Source organism: Pholcus phalangioides, unplaced genomic scaffold, assembly GCF_987345545.1.
Source record: "Pholcus phalangioides strain wild (caught in Gottingen) unplaced genomic scaffold, Ppha-v1.0 ptg000037l_1, whole genome shotgun sequence".
NCBI classification, from domain to species: domain Eukaryota; kingdom Metazoa; phylum Arthropoda; class Arachnida; order Araneae; family Pholcidae; genus Pholcus; species Pholcus phalangioides.
This window is the reverse complement of record NW_028301624.1, coordinates 3,488,567-3,507,891: the sequence shown is the minus strand read 5'-3', so window position 1 is coordinate 3,507,891 and position 19,325 is coordinate 3,488,567. Positions and strand designations below refer to the sequence as shown.

General features: G+C 40.2%; 1 protein-coding gene and 1 non-coding gene across 4 annotated transcripts in view; one reads left to right on the top strand and one right to left on the bottom strand.

Moving 5' to 3' along the window:
* Positions 1 to 19,325, bottom strand: part of LOC149065923 (uncharacterized) — an 81,815-nt gene that overhangs the window by 19,046 nt on the left and 43,444 nt on the right. For all 3 annotated transcript variants that reach the window (XM_089253341.1, XM_089253340.1, XM_089253339.1), the window contains exon 4: positions 16,067 to 16,279. In XM_089253341.1, coding sequence (XP_089109467.1) covers positions 16,067 to 16,279 — 213 coding nt within the window. The remainder of the gene's footprint in view (positions 1 to 16,066; positions 16,280 to 19,325) is intronic.
* TRNAH-GUG (transfer RNA histidin (anticodon GUG)) lies at positions 19,235 to 19,306 on the top strand. The gene has a single exon. It is a non-coding gene; the product is annotated as a tRNA-His (tRNA).

Genomic DNA, 19,325 nt, shown 5'->3' with positions numbered 1-19,325 from the left:
ATATATATATATATATATATATACTACTTATATACGGGCAATAGAGTAGGTAGGAAGTAGATTTCTATATTCACCCTCACTTATCTGTTCTATTTCGCTTTTCGATGTACATAGTGGAAGGATACATGACGGAGGTAAAAAAAAGAACTGGTTTTTTTTCATAGGGTTGCAACAAAGCTTTGCGGTGATGAGGGGAGAGAAGAAAAAAAAAACTGATTTTTTTTTTTTAACTTATGCCACTGTCGTTTGGACGCAATATTACGTCCTTGATCGTACAGGGGTTAATTTTTTTGTTGAAAAACTTTTTTTGAATTTTTGTTTCGAAAAATTATTTTATTATTTCTTTTGTTGGCAAATCATGTTTTATGTATTAGTTGTTTCAGATTAATTAAAAAATCTTGTCGCATGAACTATTTTTGTTTAAAAATCTTGTCAACGTGCCGCTGTTGCTGAGAAATATCGTTTAAATAACGGAATGATACCGAACTGCCGCCCGCACAGCAACAAATTCAAAATAATCAAGTCCAATATTAATAGAGACTAAAGACAAAACTTATCCAGCTCCGTTCCTTAAAAGAGAAGTCATCGTCATCCCGTGAAGGTGAATCCAATGGATCATCATTATATGTGTCTGTCTCGCTTATTAATCTCGTTCCTCTCAGGTTAAAACTGTTTATCTCTCGAGGAAGCAAAAAAAAACAAAACAAAAAAACAAGTCTTTCTCAGACAAATCTCGTCTACAAAGTCTCCATAAAAAAGCCAGAAAAATAAACCTAGATAACGGAGTGGTAGGTCCCGTTGGATTGAATAATAGCCCGAAACAAAGCGAGTCACTGTTCGCACTTCGTCATAGCAACAAATCATAAAACGAGCAATTGGGATCAAGATCAACTTCCATACACCCAAAGCTCATGGCTCAAATCCAAGTTCCATATCTCCAGCTTCTCCATGTTTCTCCCATGCTTATTACCATTGGATATATTTTCTTAACATTAACAACATTAACGGATAGGTAGATAGATAAGCAAAGCACGCTTGGAACTCTTGGCTCGAAAAGCGTGTAATATTTCTCTCGTTGGGATCTTGATAAATCATTCCGTATCTTGGGATTTTGCTTAATGTTAGTTCCGTACCTCCAAATCCATCCATTCCATGTTGAACACGGGCCTTCACATGTTAAGGCATCTACTTCAACCTGTTGGATCCAGGCTTGTCTAGTGCCCATGATCCCCCACATCCTGGAAAAGATCTATCATTGAAACAGTTTTTGGTTCCATGGGACAAACTTATTGAATCCATATCAAAATATGGCAAGTAGTTATACAATCCAAAGGTGTTCGAATGAAGTGTTGACTCATTCTATTTAATAATAATGCCTATAACATGACGAATTTGACTATTTATTAGTTGTTTGCATTCTTGTTTATGTCAAAAAACTTTTGACCCATCATAAAAGTGATTAATTTTTTTTTACGATTTTACAAAGTGTAGGTAAGGAGTTTTCTTGTCACAATAGCTCGTACTGAGATTCAGTGTTTGTGTTTCATTGGAAGATTTCATTTAAAAATTCAAATAAAAAATTCGAAAATTATAAAAGTTGAGAGTAATAAGAAAACAGGCTCAACTAACCACTTTCGCGAACATACAAGTAGTAGATAGGAAAAGTCCTGGAATGAAATAAAATTCCAGGTCGCCGCATCTATTAGCTTGGTTTAGATAATGCTGAAACAATAGGAATTCAAATCAAAAGGCAAAATAACCTGTCGAGTTGTCTGTATCCGAATCCGGGATTCAAAAGGCATATGGTACCACTTCTTAAACACATGACAGGAATTCTTCAGAAACAAAATTGACCTTAGGGACAGAACACATAATCGGCATATTGTGACATACTAATTCGTCAGAAGTTCCTCAGAGGCGCATCTGTGTTTAGACCGGTAGGACACTGGAAGTTACCACGAGCGAAGACAAGTCGCATGTATGAGCAAAACCGCTATAGTAGAAACGATTTGCGGACCGGCGGAAAATGAATTAACATGAAAAATGTTAATGTCATGTTTTGCCGCCTGGCAGTCGAGTGGTTAGGGAACTAGCTTCTCACTGTGCAGGTCTGGGTTCGGGCATGGATGTTTACTAATACTAACAAATTCCCTGGACGGATCATGCTGATCCCTTGGGAATACGTGAGGATCACGTTATTATTATTATTACAAATAGTTTGCGGGCTGGCAAAAAGTATATAAGCATGGAAAAAATAAATAAATGCAAGAAACAACTTGCGGACCGGCAAAAAATAATCAGGAGGAAATGAATGAGTGAAATAATTTCACTCATGAATGAGTAATAATTTCACACATTGAATAATTTCAAAATGAATGAGTGAATAAATAATGAAAGAGAGATCGGGGAAAAAAATAGATAATAGAAATCCTTTGCGGGCCGGCAAAAAAGGAATAAATGGGAGTAATAATTTGTGGATTTGGGGGGGGGGGGGCCAGAGAAATGAATGAACGGGAGGAATAACTTGCGGACCAGCAAAAAATGAATAAGGGGAAAAATTGTATACCGGGTAATAGATAAATAAATGAGAGCAAATAATTTGCGGACCGTTGTAAATAAATAAATTGGAGAAATAATAATTTGCTGACAATAATTTGCTGGAAAAGAAATAAATGAATTGGGGAAATTATTCGCACACTTTCTGACGGTTGAGATAGAAATGGAAGCCAGTTTACACAGAGACAGTATAATGTTAAATCAAAATTACGTAGCGGCTAGAGCAGTGGTTCTCAATCTTTGGAACCCCGCGGCCCGGTTGATTTCTTTTACCTTAGTGGAAGGCCCGGTCATACGCACGCCTAATGGGGGTATAAATGGGTAAAAATGCATTGGTGAGCTATTCACGGCCTCACGACATTTCCAAGTGAAATTATTTAGCAAATATTTGGAAAAATCAGTTTCGGTATCGGAATCGACAGCCATGTCGGGGAACATCGGAAAAATAATTTTCCCCACTGCAACACAAGCCAGATACGCAGTGACATGAGTGTCAGTAACTACCCGAAATAAAGAGGCCATTCTCGACTGATACAGAAGCAACAAACGCTCGATTCATCAATATTTAGAAACAGCAGCAGCAGCGACAGCTGCTGGCGTGTTATTCCAACTGCTTTTTTAACCCTTTGAAGGAAAAATGTTATTTCAAAATAATAACGTGTCGAAAAGAAGACTCGAGGAGAGGGAAGAGCTCGAAAATTCCGCATCCGGTATCGACGGAGATAACATCGCCCGCCATGTTTTTCATGGGGTTTTTTTTTTTTTTTAATGTTTGTCGTGTTGGCAACGGTCGTGGTTTCGGAAGTTGATCCGAAAGTTAACTTGAAGAACCTCGAACCTTTATCACGCAGTTAACGTATCAACATCAGTCGAGGATGGATAGGAAGTCGGCGGTTGACATCTACGCGATATCGACTGATAAAGATAGTAACGCTGGGAGGGTCGATTTCATTTTACAGGGTCTTTAACGCCCCTTTTTTTTTTACTTTTTTTGGGGGCCCCTGCATGAAGGAACCTCTTTCTTACGGATTCGATCCCTGACTGTAAAAGAAAAAAAAACTGAATTCGAGGACATTGACTTGGGAAGTCGTCGGAGGCATTATCTTGGGAGGTGTTTCGGATGTAAATACACACGAAAATTTTGAACGAGTATTATTCAAGGGGTTTTCCTTTTCTAAATTTCTTCGACGCTGCAGCTCTGTCGCAGAGTAAATGCACTTAAAGCTCCTAGAAATCCCAGGCTTACTCACCAGCCGTCTTTGCGCCAAATTATGACGGCAGTATTGTCGATATTCCCAATCGCTGTTTTTTATCCTGCTCTATTTTTTTTCAACGATTGTACGTGACTTGGAGTGGCGAGGGCTTCTTGACAATTACAGGTTGGTTCATCCTCCATCTTTGAGTGAAGTGTGGCGTCAGAGTCATCACTACAGCCAATCGCTGGTCCTTATCCGCCTTTTTTTCGAACGATTAAACGTTACTTCGACTGTGAAACTGATTTTAGTGCCCTGAGATGGAATATGAGGAATCCGCCCGTTTATACAGGCGACTTAGGAATTACGAGTGAAAAATAGTTTTTTTCAAAAGATGGAGGACGATGAGCCCGCACGGTTACGTAGGCGCCTTACGACGAAAACCAGTTTTTTTTAAAGATGGAGGACGATGAGTCCGCAGGGTTATACACGAAATGGGTTGGCACGAAGCGTAAACGAGGTGCTAATGACGACTATGTACCAGCTAGGTGCTTTCGCCCGGACCCTACTAGAATATACGATCTGCGCCTCGTCGCTGAAACTCATCTACTGAGAGCCAAGCGACGTTGCGCCTATCGACATTTTGTACTGACGAATGTCTAATCAACTTGTAAATTGAGATTATATTCCAGAGACAATCAATCTTAATTAGTCTTGGCGATGCGACGATCATTCAAATCAACACTTTACTATAAGATGCGCGTGATCTGGCGGCTATACCTTTCGGAGTTCTTTAATTTCTTCCTCCGTATATTATGATACGTCCATTGACGAACATTGATTATATGTGAATTTATATGTGCAATCTACAGGGTGATCAGCGAATAAGCCCTTATTTCAAAATTAAATATCTCTACAACAAAGATCAATAGAATTATGCGGTAAACGGTACGTTTATTAGCAAAACTGTAAGAATGTTGTACAGAAATTTCGAAAATTTAGTTGTTTTTTTAAATTTTTTAAAATTAAAAAAAACAAAACAAAACTGGAGATTTTGGGGTTCCGGAAATCCTTATTTGTGTGAAGAGAAACCACTGCATTCGCCTAAAGTTGCTGCGGTATGCACCATGTGTGCTGACAAATTGTTCCAAAATTGTAACGTAACGTTCAGTAGTAATCGTTTCTCGCACGAAGAAGGGGCCGATAATGCCTCTGGCGCATACCGCAGCCCATGCAGTAACTTTAGGCGAATGCAGTGGTTTCTCTTCACACAAATCAGGATTTTCGGAACCCTAAAATCTCCAGTTTTGTTTTTTTTTTTAATTTAAAAAATTAAAAAAAAAATCTAAATTTTCGAAACTTCTGTACGACATTCTTACAGTTTCGCTAATAAACGTACCGTTTACCGCATAATTCTATTGATCTTTGTTGTAGAGATATTTAATTTTGAAATAAGGGCTTATTCGCTGATCACCCTGTATATGTAATATTTTTATTTATTATTCTGAAGATATTTAATAAAATCTCCAGACACACCCATCCTCCAGGAACGCTTCGGTATCTCAATGAGATGGAAGCGGGGTGAGTTTTGTTTTCAAAGGTCAAAGTGTTATACACGCGCTTTACGAGCAAAAACCCGAATTTTGCCCAAAGATAGACGACGATGAGCTCGCACGATTATGTGGGAACCTTTTACGAGTTCAAACCAGTTTTTTTGTTGAAGGATGGAGCACGATGAGTACGCTCTTCTGTATAGGCACCTTAAATAGACTTCCCTTTCTCGCTACAAACACACGCGCAATGACCATTGTCCCTTTGATTCCAACGTATGGGTGTTTTAGAATCAGTTTCAAAGTGTAGGTTCCAATGCCGGCGGGCTCTTGTGCAAAATATAAATAAATAAATAAAATAAAATAAAAGATGAATAAATGAACAATAAACAAATAAACAATAAGCAAATAAACAAAATAAAAGGATCAAATGAGATCATCGTCTTGGTAGATTATTATGGGAAATAGCCATCTTTTAAGAAGCTTAGAAAGAAGGACGAACTTATATCGCCCTCCCCCTTAGACCAAAACAAAACCGGTTTTATCATTGTGAGTGATGAGTATAATCTTTAAAAAAAAAAAAGTAGGATAGGGAATCGCGATTGGCTATAGCAGTTACACTGACGTCACACTTGAGCTCAACTGTGGCGGATTCACAGAGTAATAATAATCTTAAGTCTATGGGCGGATTACTCAGCCCAGGGTTTCAAGAAGTCGTTTGCAAGTTATTCAAATCAAGTTTTTAATATCACGATAGTGTCAATAAATATAGCATATCAAATGAACGAAACGCCTACAGACGTCATCAGCCATCACGAGAGTAAGCCCTCTCTCCCCATGGTTTCTAATTAAGTCCCTTAATAAGAGATTTCGCCGGTTATTCTAACTTTAGGGAAGAGTGTTGTTTTTATTTTGGTTCCGATGATTTTCCCATACGCACACCCACGCGTCAACGGTAAACAAAACTAGCAAATTTGCTAATTTTGTGTGTGTGTGTAGATGTTTCTTCTTTTGATTATCTTCGCCTGGGGAAAGAATTAGCAGCGAGAATCTCATCCTTTCGTAGAGAATTCTTATTTGCCTAGTTTTCTTCGGTTCCGTGAACGAAATTATTAATACAGTTTATGGCTTGGCGGGGGAAGGGGGTTCCCGAATGCCGAAAAGTCTCGATGTTATTCCCTTATAATATCACTTTTTCGTTATCCTGTTGAAATGGGATTTATGCTACGGTTCTTATAAAAAGGTATATTCGTAACTGTCTGACAACTCTGATGTTATCGCTATGTATAAGGACACTTTACTTACTTATCCAGTTTTGGAAGCATGTGGATTTTCTTGACATGGACTAGGCGTCCACCCCCGTCCAAGAGTTGGGATGATAAAACAATGAATTCATCGTTTTCTGTATAGCCTACTCGATATTATCTCATAAATGGGTTCTTGGCTTTCATCTTGGTGCTAAATAATCCCTTTTTCCGCCAAGACCTTTTGCCATCATGACCTTTCTCTTATTGGCAAAAGAATTTGTGGTTTTCATCTTCTCGGCAAAATGATCAGTAGGCCTCCATATAACTGGCAAAAGGATGCGTGGGCCTCTGTATTATTGACACAGCGGATCTGTGGTTTCGTGATTTCATCTTACCAGCAAAAAAGGTCCGTGGACTCAAATCTTATTGGCTCAAAGGGTTCGTGATTTTCATATTGGAACAAAAGCTCCCTGGCTTCCATCTTATCGCCACAAGGAGCTATGGTTTTCATCTTATTGGCACAAGGTCAATGGCCTTCATGTAATTATCGAAAACAGTCCACAGCCCACGAAAGTTGACAACGCATTTAACCCACAAGTACCCACAAATGTCACGTTTGGTGACATTTGTGGGTACCGTGCCCCATACGTCCAGAGAACTCGTGACGAAATTTATTATTATCCCACGCATTGGCGTACGCAAGGGGGGGGGGGTTTGGGGGTTATAAACGCGCCCTCCCTCAAGCCGAGATTATAATATTATTTTGCAGGAAAAAACGTAACCCCTGCCCCCTTGAGAAAAAAAAAAATTGAACCCTCCCCCTTGAGAAAATTGTACGCCTATGATCCCACGCAGCATAGAAGATTAGAAGATACTGCTGCCATACTAAAAAGCCACAACCCAAGGTATCCTTCAGCCATGTTCTAGGGTTGGTTTTTTTCCATTGTCCTTCAGCTCATGAAAGCGCTGAAGAGGGTTTGGTGACCAAATCATCCGGAAAATCTCAATTAATAGCACAGCAATAAATTGTCTCATCGCAAGTAACATGGCGAGGTTGTGGAAGACGCTCAAAAAGTGAGGTACAGTCAAACCTCGTTAATGAGTCACTCTTGGGAGAGCAAAAATATGACTTAGTAAGCGGAGTGACTCGTTAAACGGAGTAAGCCATAGATGTGCCAATTCCTGTCTGAGGACAACTGGGACTTCCAAAAAGTGACCCGTTAAGCGGAGTGACGTGTTAACCGGATGACGCACTAACGAGGTTTGACTGTATATCTTTACATTTCCGCTAAGCTACCATGAGAATTTAAATTGCATTTTTTGAATACTGTTGGTTATGATGATGTCTGTGTCCAAGACAGGGCTGCCCTTACCCGACTTGGGGCCGAGTGCGAAAATAATAAAGAGGGCAGGTGCTTATCACATTAATTTCGGAGCACTAAAAATGTTTAGGACCTCCCTTCTCCCCGATTTTATATATTTTATGGGGTGGAGGGGAATCAGCATCTATATTATTTCAGAATATACAGGAATACTGAGAAATACCCATGCAAAAAAGTTTAAAATCGCGATTAAATGTAAATTAAAGTAAAAATTGATGAAAATTTAGCACTGGAGGTAATTTGAAACTAATGAGAGAAACAATTCCAGAAACTAATGAAAGTTTTGGAATTGATGAATTAAAAGTAATTTAAACAAATAATTCCAGCATCGAGATGAAAATTTAGATTAAAATAATAAAAGAAATAGTTCCAGAATTGATGAAAATTTAGAATTAAGAGAGGAAATAATTTCATAACTAATGAAAATTCAGAACACCAATGGAAGAAACGATTCTAAAATTGGTGAAAATTTAAAAACTAAATTTAGTTATAATTCTAGAATTGATGGAAAAAAATAATTCTAGTATTGGTGAAAAAATAATTCCAGAATTTATAAAAGAATTAATTCGAAATCTTGTGAAGGGAAATAATTTTGTAAAATTGATGAAAGTTTTTATAACTAACTTTTCCAGAATTGATGAAAATTCAGAATTAATAGAAAAAAAATAATTTCAGAACATTGGTTAAAAGCTTCCAGTAATTTACCGCGACTGCGAGGCCTCACAAAGCTGTGTGACCGCACCTGTTGCACACATCCCCGCACGCAAGGGTGGCTCAGGGCCGAGAACCTTATTTTCAATAAATGGGAATCATTTATACTTCGAAGTTAAGACGCCACGGAAAACTAATCTCAGGTCGAAATCCAAAGGGTCCCGTAAGAAACATCCATCCAAAGGGTCGGAATAGGAAAGGCGACGAAATGCACAGGAAAGACGGAAAAAAGAGAACGAAAAACGCATAAAAGGTTGAAATTCGAAGCGCCCCCTTTTTTTTAGTTAACGCGTGCTTTTTTGGCCCTTTTTTGTAAAGTACAAGGTGACGAATATTGCTTGTGAAACTATTTCCGCCGCCGCTTCTTCTTATCCTTACGTAGAAAGAAGGATAAGCCGGAAAATATCTATTCCTTTATCTTATAACATAAACCGAAAGAAAAGTTTTTAGAAACAGCAAAATAGCATCGAAGTGTTTTTAAGCAAGAGAACAAAAAAACAAGAGCAAGGAATAGAGGGAGCTCCTATTACCAAATGGTCCCAACGCCATGCCTTGAGGGAAACCTACGGCATTTACGGAAACTTTGCATAATCTCATTCGAATGGTGACGTCGCGTTCGGTTCGAATTCAACATCATCGAATAATACAGAGGCCGCCCTTACGGGTGTGCGACAGGTGCGGTCGCACCTTGCCCCGAGGTTTGGATGCCTGGCACCTACGGTAGTAGAATAGAAAATAAAATTCACATATCCAGAAAATACATTTTTTTTTCGTACTAAACAAGGTGTTTTTGATTCTAGAAATTTCATCAATTCTTAAATCATTCCTCTCATTAATTCTGAATTTTAATGAGTTTTGGGATTTTTTCCCATTAATTCTGAATTTTAATGAGTTTTTGGGATTTGTTTTCTCATTAATTCTGAATTTTAATGAATTTTGGATTTTTTTCTCATTAATTCTAAATTTTAATGAATTTTGGGACTTTTACTCTCATTAATTTTGAATTTTTATCTGAATTCTAGGATTTAAACAGGGCTGCCTACTTTACCGCACACCAACTCCGTCCATACACCGCCATGCGGCGATTCCTAACTAGTGGAATTGGGTGTGGAATGAAGGCACCATGTATCATACCGGTGGGCCCAGGCTCGGTAGGTAAAGAACTTGTCCCTGACGTTCTAGGCCCGGAATTTGAGCCCGTGGAATCTTGATGGTTATCTCCATAATGGAAAGCGATCGTCTTACCACTGCGCCACTAGGGCTCCTTAGTGGTCTGCAAGCAGGAAAAAAATTACATTTAAATTTCAAAATGGGGGAAAGTTCATTTTTCCAGACACAACCCGTGATTTCTAATTAATTAGTTGTGTGCTTTACTAGCGAGTGCGTGCGTGCATGGGTAATCGGTAGGCCAGATAAGAGGATTTACATCCACAGACACCTACCGTGTCGTGCGAGACACGGCAAACATTCTTTAACATAAAACCAATGAACGTATTCATATCTATCGTATTGCGGCTGCGCAGGCACAGACAGGCAGTTTCGTACTATGAAAGTTTACGGTGTCTGACACGACACTGTGAGTGTCTGTAGACGTGAATCCGCCCTTAAGGCGTGTTTTACGTTTTGCATATATTTATTTACGTTACGAAAGAATAAAATAACTTTATTTTAAGACGTTCCTGTTTTGGAAAATCTTTCGCGACCCCCCCTTGGGGGCCACGACCCGCTGTTTGGGAACTACAGTGATAAGAGATCCCTAAGCGTGGGAACAATTTAAAACTCAAAAGAGTGAAAAACTGAACATTTTTGAAAAAATAAGAGGACAGCTGTGAAAAATATTTCGTAGGAGCTGGGGAAATGTTCATGTTCCATAAAAACGGGACGTATAGTCTGCATGTTGAAACTCATCAAGTGTGAATCGCATCGAAAATAATCTTGATTGCTGCACGGCTTGGAAAACGGTTGACCTCCCCCCGCATTAGATAGTTCTATTCTAAGGGTGTGAAGAACATAGTGCGTCCGTATTTCCGATCCTGGAAACCCACGTCGTCTGCGATTGGTTGAAAACCCGAATTTTAACTTGAAATTCGGGGTTTTAACCAATCGGAAACACGGACGCACTATGTTCACACCCCAAAGCCTCAGAATTGCTGAATATCAAAAATGCAGGATTATGGCTGAAACATTTTACATGCGTCTCGTTAGAACCAAACGGGATGTATGGTCACGTACTATCGAACGAATATTTTTTCGGATATAGTTATCATTCCGTTACTGTTATAAGAAACCGCGAGTCCCGATGTGATTACATATAGCGGCGTAGACTTTGTGTTCATCAGATATCCTGGAAAAATTTGGCTCTTGGAAGATTACAAAATTATTTAAGTGGCCCGTGGCACATTTCCAGATCACTTAAGCCGCCTACACAGAATATCCAGATCACCAAACCGGCACCGAGCACATATCAAATCAATTCAGTGTGATCCTGCGGTACACCTCCAGTTCCCTCAAGTACGTTCGCAGATCATGTAAGTGGCTGGCTGGCACATTTTCAGACCATTCTAATGGCCAGCGGCACACTTAGAGATAATTTAAGATGCCCGCAACACACATTTAAATTTCACTTAAGCGGCCTGTTTCATTTTTACAGATGCTCTAGGAATATATTTCCAGATCACTTAAATCACCCACGAAACATTCCGTGATCATAGGGCCCCAAGGCACATTTTTAAATATCTTCAGTGACCCGTGGAGCATTTTCAGGTAACTCAAGTGGACGGCGGCACATTTTCAAATCACCGGAGTGGCATAATGATCTCTCAATTTGCCCGAGACGCATTTCCAGGTCACTCAAGCAGCCCACGGCAGACTTTTAGATCACCTAAGTCAGTGTTTCGTAACCTTTTTTGCCCGTGGCCCCCTTTGAACCATATTTTTTTTCTCCAGGCTCCCCTGTCTTACCCAGAGTCTTCGACCCTCATCTAGAAGCAAGGTTCTTTATACGTATTGAATTGATTTTTTCAGTGAATTTATACTGAACGAAAGTTTTACGTATAAGATTGGCCTCCAGACTGCTGGCCTAGAATTTATTGAGCTCCCCGCTAGTCCGAGTTCTATTCAGGGCCGTTTCAACATCATGGGCACCCTAGGCAAAGAGGAGGGGGTCTGTGAAAAAAGTAGCCGGGTCCTACGAAAACCCCCATCCTAGGGAACCTGCTGCAAAATGTAGGCGGTGAAGCCCGGGTGGGTCCATGCCGTAAGACGGCCCTGGTTTTATGGGTGGTTTTGTTGGATTCTGTTAGTGTATAGTCACTAACAGAAAAGCTTTATTTCTTCACACCTTAATTTTTCTTCTCAGCTCTCTGCAGCCCTCCTAACCACCTGCCATGGTCCCTTTCTCCATTTTCTTTTGTGGCCCCCTGAAGTATTCCAGTACCACTAAGGAGTTATATGAGAACCACTGACCTAAGTGACGTGCGACACATTTCCAGATCGATAAAATTGGCTGGGACACATTTCCAGGTCACTCGAGTAGCCCACGGCAAGCTTTCGAATCTCCCAAGAGGGACTTGCGGCAAATTTCCGGATAACTCAAGTGTGGCCCGCGGTTCATTTTCAAATCACCCGAGTTTCTCTTTACACGTTTATAGATCGCTCAATTTGCCCGAGACACATTTCCAGGTCACTCAAGCAGCCCACGGCAGACTTTTAGATCAGCTAAGTGGCGGCAGATTTCCAGATCGATAAAGTTGGCTGAGACACATTTCCAGGTCACTCGAGTAGCCCACGGCAAGCTTTCGAATCCCCAAGAGGGACTTGCTGGAAATTTCCGGATAACTCAAGTGTGGCCCGCGGTTCATTTTCAAATCACCCGAGTTTCTCTTTACACGTTTATAGATCGCTCAATTTGTCCGAGACACATTTCCAGGTCACTCAAGCAGCCCGCGGCAGACTTTTAGATCAGCTAAGTGGCGGCACATTTCCAGATGGATAAAGTTGGCTGAGACACATTTCCAGGTCACTCGAGTAGCCCACGGCAAGCTTTCGAATCCCCAAGAGGGACTTGCTGCAAATTTCCGGATAACTCAAGTGTGGCCCGCGGTTCATTTTCAAATCACCCGAGTTTCTCTTTGCACGTTTATAGATCGCTCAATTTGCCCGAGACACATTTCCAGGTCACTCAAGCAGCCCACGGCAGACTTTTAGATCAGCTAAGTGGCGGCAGATTTCCAGATCGATAAAGTTGCCTGAGACACATTTCCAGGTCACTCGAGTAGCCCACGGCAAGCTTTCGAATCTCCCAAGACGGACTCGTGGCAAATTTCCGGATAACTTAAGTGGCCCGCGGTTCATTTTCAGATGGACTGAAATGCCTATGAGCTAATCCTGGAAAATTTTCAAGCGTTCGTCTTCCAGAATGGAAGATATTGCACCCCGTGATGTAGATAACGGCTCGACAACTGTCAAGTCGATCCATTTCTTATTTTATCCTTGACAAGGATTTGTCGAATGAATAGGTGTCTGTGTCGCCCCGGCCCCCCCCCCCCCCACCCTAATCTTCAAAAAAAAGGAAGAAGAAAAAGATGAAACTCGGTGTAAGGAATATTCTAGAAACTTCTTAAAGTGCAAGGCATTTTTCTTTTTTTACATGGGGGGGGGGGAGGGATTCTTTTCCGGTGGGAGGTTGAAGATGTTGCTAAACGCATTGAGGACAGGATGGAATTCCAAGAATTTTCCAGTGTTGAAATGGGGATGGATCTTCCATTTTTGAGAATGCTTTTCTCCCTTATTCTTCTTTTTCTTTGAGATATTTCTTAAGAAATTTGTGGAATGAGTGGAGGTGCGAAGAAAGTGCTCAATCATACAAGTATGATGCTATCTTCGTGCACGGAAAGAATATGACACTGATTGCCGTTTATGGTATGGATGTGGGGCGGTGTCCAATCGAGATGCTTGAAAGACAGATCACGTGGAATTCATAGATTATAATTCACGAGTATTCTTGTAACGTAATTGGCGACTTAATTAGATGAATATAATTGGAAACTGTACGAAGTTTCGTTATAGTTTATAGTATATTATTCGTTCATAGATTCGTTAGTGAATTTTAGTAAATGTGATGGTGAGCACTGGGTCGGTGAATTTTCGTAGGTGGAATTGTTGTCGTCAAATTTTCCGCAATGAAGTGCCGTTGAATTTTTCCGTCGATAAATTGTCATTCGATGATTTTCCTTCGTTGTTTTGTCTGAAGGGGGGGGGGGGGTTTACAATCCTTGATCAATCGTTTTTATGTGAATTTTCCTTTGATGAATTACTGTCGGTGAGGTTTTTTTTGTCTGTGAATTACTGTTGGTGAGATTTTGTTTTTGTTTGTGAATTATTACTGTTGGTGAGTTTTTTGTCTATGAATAACTTTCGGTGAGTTTTTATCTACAAGTTACTGTAGGTTTTTTTTTGTCCATGAATCTGTCTGAGTTTTTTTTCCGAATTACTGTCGGTGAGTTTTTTATTTATGAATTACTGCGGGTGAGTTTTGTTGAACTTTCGGTTTGAAAGAGAAAAAAAAAAAAAGGAAGGGAAGGTAAATTTTTTTCTCTCTATGAATTTTTGTATGTGAATTTTCAGAAGAAGAATTGTTGGTGAATAATTGTAAGAATACCGTATATACTCGTGTATAAGCCGACCCCCCCACTTCAGGACCACCAAAACCGCAGTAAATTGAAAACCCGTGTATAAGCCGACCCCAAAAAATCCGTGCATTTTAGAGAAAAAAAATTCTTATATTTTCATGGAAAATGAATAGATTGCGGAAATTTACAATAAAAAACGATTCAAACTTTTTAATCCGTTTCTTCCGAGTCTCCAAACTCATCGTAATTCACCAGATCCCCACAGGGTGCGGCATTTTCGTTTTTATCCTCATCTGGGCTGTCATTGCTATTGTCATTTTCAAACAGGATAACAACTTCAGTTCCGTCCATCGCATTGCTGATGCAACACTTGTTGAAGGATCAGCGGAAACAGAATTCCACGTCTCATGTACCAATTGGCACACTAGGCCAATGTCAGGTATCTTCAAGGCATCACTGTTTGTAGTTTCTTGATCATCGGAACTCATCCATTCAATCCACAAATTCCTCAAATAGTCTTTGAGAGGCTTGTTGATGCTCACATCTAAAGGCTGTGTAAACGACGTTAGCCCACCTGGTATCAAAGCCAATGATGTTTTCGATTTCTTTGCCTTAGCTTTGACATTACCGGTTCTGTGGGGTTTGAACGTATCCTATACCAATAATGCGGGGATCGATATTTTCTCATCAAAAACTGACCCGAGTATAAGCCGACCTCCCAACTTGAGGAACGAATTTTTCCACAAAAAAACTCGGCTTATACACGAGTATATACGGTAATTTTAAATCGATAGATTAGTTGGCGAATTGTCAATCAATGATAAGTTGGGAAATTTTCAATCGAATTTTCGGTGAGTTTTCCGTTGATAAATTTTTATTCGGTGACTTTTATCTTCCAAGTTTTCAGGGAATTGACTCTGATTAATTGTTTTCGGTGGGTCCTCCGTCTATCAATTGTTTTGCCATTCAATTAATCCTTTTGTCGGTGAATCTATCAATGACGAATTGTTTTCGGTGAGTTTTATATTAATGAATAACTATTGTTGTTGGATTTTCATTTGATGAATTATTGTCGTTCAGAAATGAATTACCTTTTGGGTTAGATAATACAATTGAACGACAGACGTTAGTTGACCCGAAATTGCAAAAGGAACCACGGTTCCTTTTGGCAATTTCGGGTCAACTAACGTCTGTCATTCAATTGTGATTATTGTCGTTGAATTTTCAATCGATGAATCGTTATGATGTGAAAAAATCTGCGACGTGAAAAATATAAATTCCTTCATGATACACCAAAACTTCCAGATCGCCGAATTTTCGCACCTGTGGTTCCAGGCCCTACGGGCTGATCGTAGCATTCCAGACAGGCTAGTAACAGCCTAGGAAGGTGTATTTTAATGATAGTTAATAAATGTGTGGAATTGGATGCGTTGTGTATGAGAAAGAAAATTGTTTTTCGCCGAAATCGGGAAACTCTTGGTCCTGGTTCCAAATTCAAACAGCAGAGAATTCAAAAATTTGATTAAATATTTCAAAAAATTATTTTTAGAGTTCCGACAAATAATGAGAAGGAAATTGTTGGAATAAGTAAAGTTTTTAGAGTCCGCGAAGGCATATCTTACAGCTTACACCAAAACCTGAGCGAATTTTTCCCGTTATAGTTTCCCGATGCCGTTCAGTAGTTACTGTGTAGGATTTTTCTAAAGCTTTCATTATACCGAGATAGGAACTTGAAAATTTCCCTGATGATAAGGTGCTAAAATTCTCTAAAGGTGAAGACGACAATTTTCGACTTACCCTGTAATCGACCGGGTTCAAATCCCTCAAATGATTTCGTCTGTCGAACATGATCGGATGATGAGGATGACGCCTGAGTCCGTGCGCCCCCTGCAGCAGCTCCTCCAGACTCTCTATGTAATCGATGGCGTTGCGGAGGATCTCGACTTTGGGCAACCTCTGGTTCGGGTTCGGACTTGTCCGTCGCTTCAGGGTCTCGAAAGCTTCGTTTACCTGATGATAAAGAGATATTTATTCGCGAATTTGTTTGTCTTTGAACTTCACATGAGAAAACAACATCAAGTCATTGCAATTATACGGTTCATGCCGAACACAATTAGATTGATCACACCAAAAATCTAATCGACATTACCAAACGAAAAACGTTCTCGGCAAGTGCTTGAAGCAGTGATCCCTAAACGGTTATTCTTGGCATCTGGGATGCTATATGACTCTTCGTGGGTGGGGTGGAAGAATATACTTGGGATGAGATAATATTGAAATAACTATTAGGGCTGTATCAGGGCCATTGAAGGGTGTTACGGCATATTGAAGTGCAGCCGAGACGCTTGCCGTTTTGCAAAACTGCGGCGAGTCATTCAAAATGCTAATCTCATTCCGAAGGGTGCCGTAAACGTGACAAAAATTTGTACAATTTCGAGATTTAACCGTGCAGTGCATGTGTGAGAAAATGTTCCGTGAGTTGTGACTCACACAGACCCATACTGAATTACATACTGTGTATTACATAAAATATTTATGTACACTTTCCTTAGTTTAGCATTTTGATGCATTTATTCTCCCATCATTTCAGCTACAGTAACATCAAAAGGTGAGCATAAAATGAATGTCTTCACTATTATACAGCAAATTTCAAATTGACAGTTCTGGATTACTCACAACACCATAATAAAGCAAAAATTCAATGAAAATCACAATAAAATTATCTTTTTTTTTTTAAAAATGTACGTGAAACGAACCTTATGATATGAAAATACATGCATATAAATTTATAATCTTGTTTTCACAGTCATTTTAAAACAACCGTATCAATTGAGGAGCTTAATTACACAAAAGGGAACATTTCAACTTTTTATTTCGAAATACACTTTTTGACGGTTTCTGGATCTTTAGGATGAGTTTTATACGATTATGCACCAGGGTTTGGTGCAATGGAAACATGTTTGGTAAAAATTACAATGTAAATTAGCCGTTTCTACCAAAAAAAAGAGAGAACATATCCACCTCATTCATTCACTTCCTTGTTTAATTTTTTGCTTCTCCGGCTGTCTTGGCTCAGCGCGGCGTCAAGTTCATTCGCTTCGGAATTTTTTGGTAGACCTCTCCATAACAGTCACGCACGGAATCTAAAACTTTGTCCGCTACGAGAAAGAGAACATCCATTAACGGACGAAGAGTGTCCGTTATGGATGATACGAAGATTATACGAAGAGTATCAGTTTAACGTATGGACCCACCCGGGCACGGTCCGGGGGGGGGGGCCTAACAAAAACGAAAATTGGTTCAAATTTTCGAGAATTTTCCAGGCAGGGCCTTTGAGGCCCGGGGGCCCATGATGCTCTTAACACGGCCCTACTCTGTATTCCTCCCGTTCTTCATGAACGTACTCATTGTTTATCTGGTTGCGCTCCCAGCTAGATGCAATGCGACAAAAATTAGTTTCCTCTGTGTGTGAGATTCTATGAAATAAATTCATAGTTTTAATTTTACAGACAAAACACTTTTTTCCAATTTTTTCTTACCATTATTTTCAGCTATTATTTTTCCTTTCATTTGATATGACACCCGTACTACGGCGACTCCCCGTGCTGCCACACATATGCAAAACAAAGCTGCAACAGTGCACCGCTTTTTTTTTCTTTTTTTTTTTGGTACGGGAGCGTAACATTATTGAAGCTGTGAGGAACTTCGTCTTGGACTGTTGTCAGAGAACTCGAGTAGAAGATTCCATATTGAATTCTATGAGGGAGATTTCTCCTCTTGGGTGCGAGAAATCGGGCCTGAAATATCATGTCGGGGGACAATGAGAAGCTCACACTTGAACTGTGAGGGACAGGGTGGGTGTGTGATCAGTATTGCTCGACGTATTCCGGATACACACACCAATGCCAAATCAATCCAGTTGGCTGAGTGTAATTTCGACATTTTGATGGAATAAAGTAGAAATCAAGAGCGGGTCCCCCGTTCTTTTAGGAAACTGGCCATTGTACTCGAACACCTCTGGCTCCGACATCACTCTTATGGTTCTTCACGCGTTTAGGTTTGCCTGCGCAGGTCAGACAGGTACGTGGAACGAAGGAATCAATCTGTTCAGGTCAAAAGAAAAAGAAAGAAACCGCAGGTATATATATACACCTGATGAGCCGCTGTACGGTCGTTTGGGTATCGTGCTGGACTCTCATCCTGAGGATCCAGGTTCGAACCCCGTTGACGATGCAATGGTGGTCGGCTGGAGTATATTTTCTGCGGTTTTCCAGCTTCGAGGCGCGAGTCGGTCTCCCAAATGAAAAAGGTCTCTCTGCAGAGAGCAGGCAGGCCTACAGCACGATACTGACATAACATGAAAATTCAAGCATTTCCATTTTTACTTCAGAAAATGGAAGCTGGATGGCAGAAGGAACACGAAACAAGCGCGACTCAAAAATACAGTCGCATATCGTTATAACGAACTCCAAGAAACCGGAGAAATCGCTTCGTTATAAAGGAGAATTCCAGGATTTTGCATTCTTCCTCTGTAAACTTATCTGGGGGTATTAGGAAAAGTGTTCCTTAAAACGAGATTCCCGCTATAACGGTATTCGTTAAAACGGGATTCGACTGTACAAATACGTTAGGGCCACACATACACTCAAAACACGTATTCCAGTATGTGCCGGCTCGTTAGAAATTCCATATAGGAACGCGTACGAGGTGCATGTATGGTTAAGTAGCAGTAAGGCAAACCTGATGCCCCCCCCCCTCCACCCTGTAGCTGCCTTCAGGAAAGTTAGCGTAACTGATGGGTCAGAGGAAGACTTTTATAGTAATTTCTTACGTACTGGATGGAGGCAAGTTAAAAGAAATCCGCCTTTAGTAAATGAGGCGTGAAGTTCAGCAGAGCCTCGAAATGGGTCATTTCCACCAAATCTTCTTGTGTCTGGAAAGAACGTAAGAGGAGAAGGGACCGAAGCCGTGATCGTATAGTGGTTAGTACATTGCGTTGTGGCCGCAATAACCCAGGTTCGAATCCTGGTCACGGCACAGATCTAATTTTTTTTCA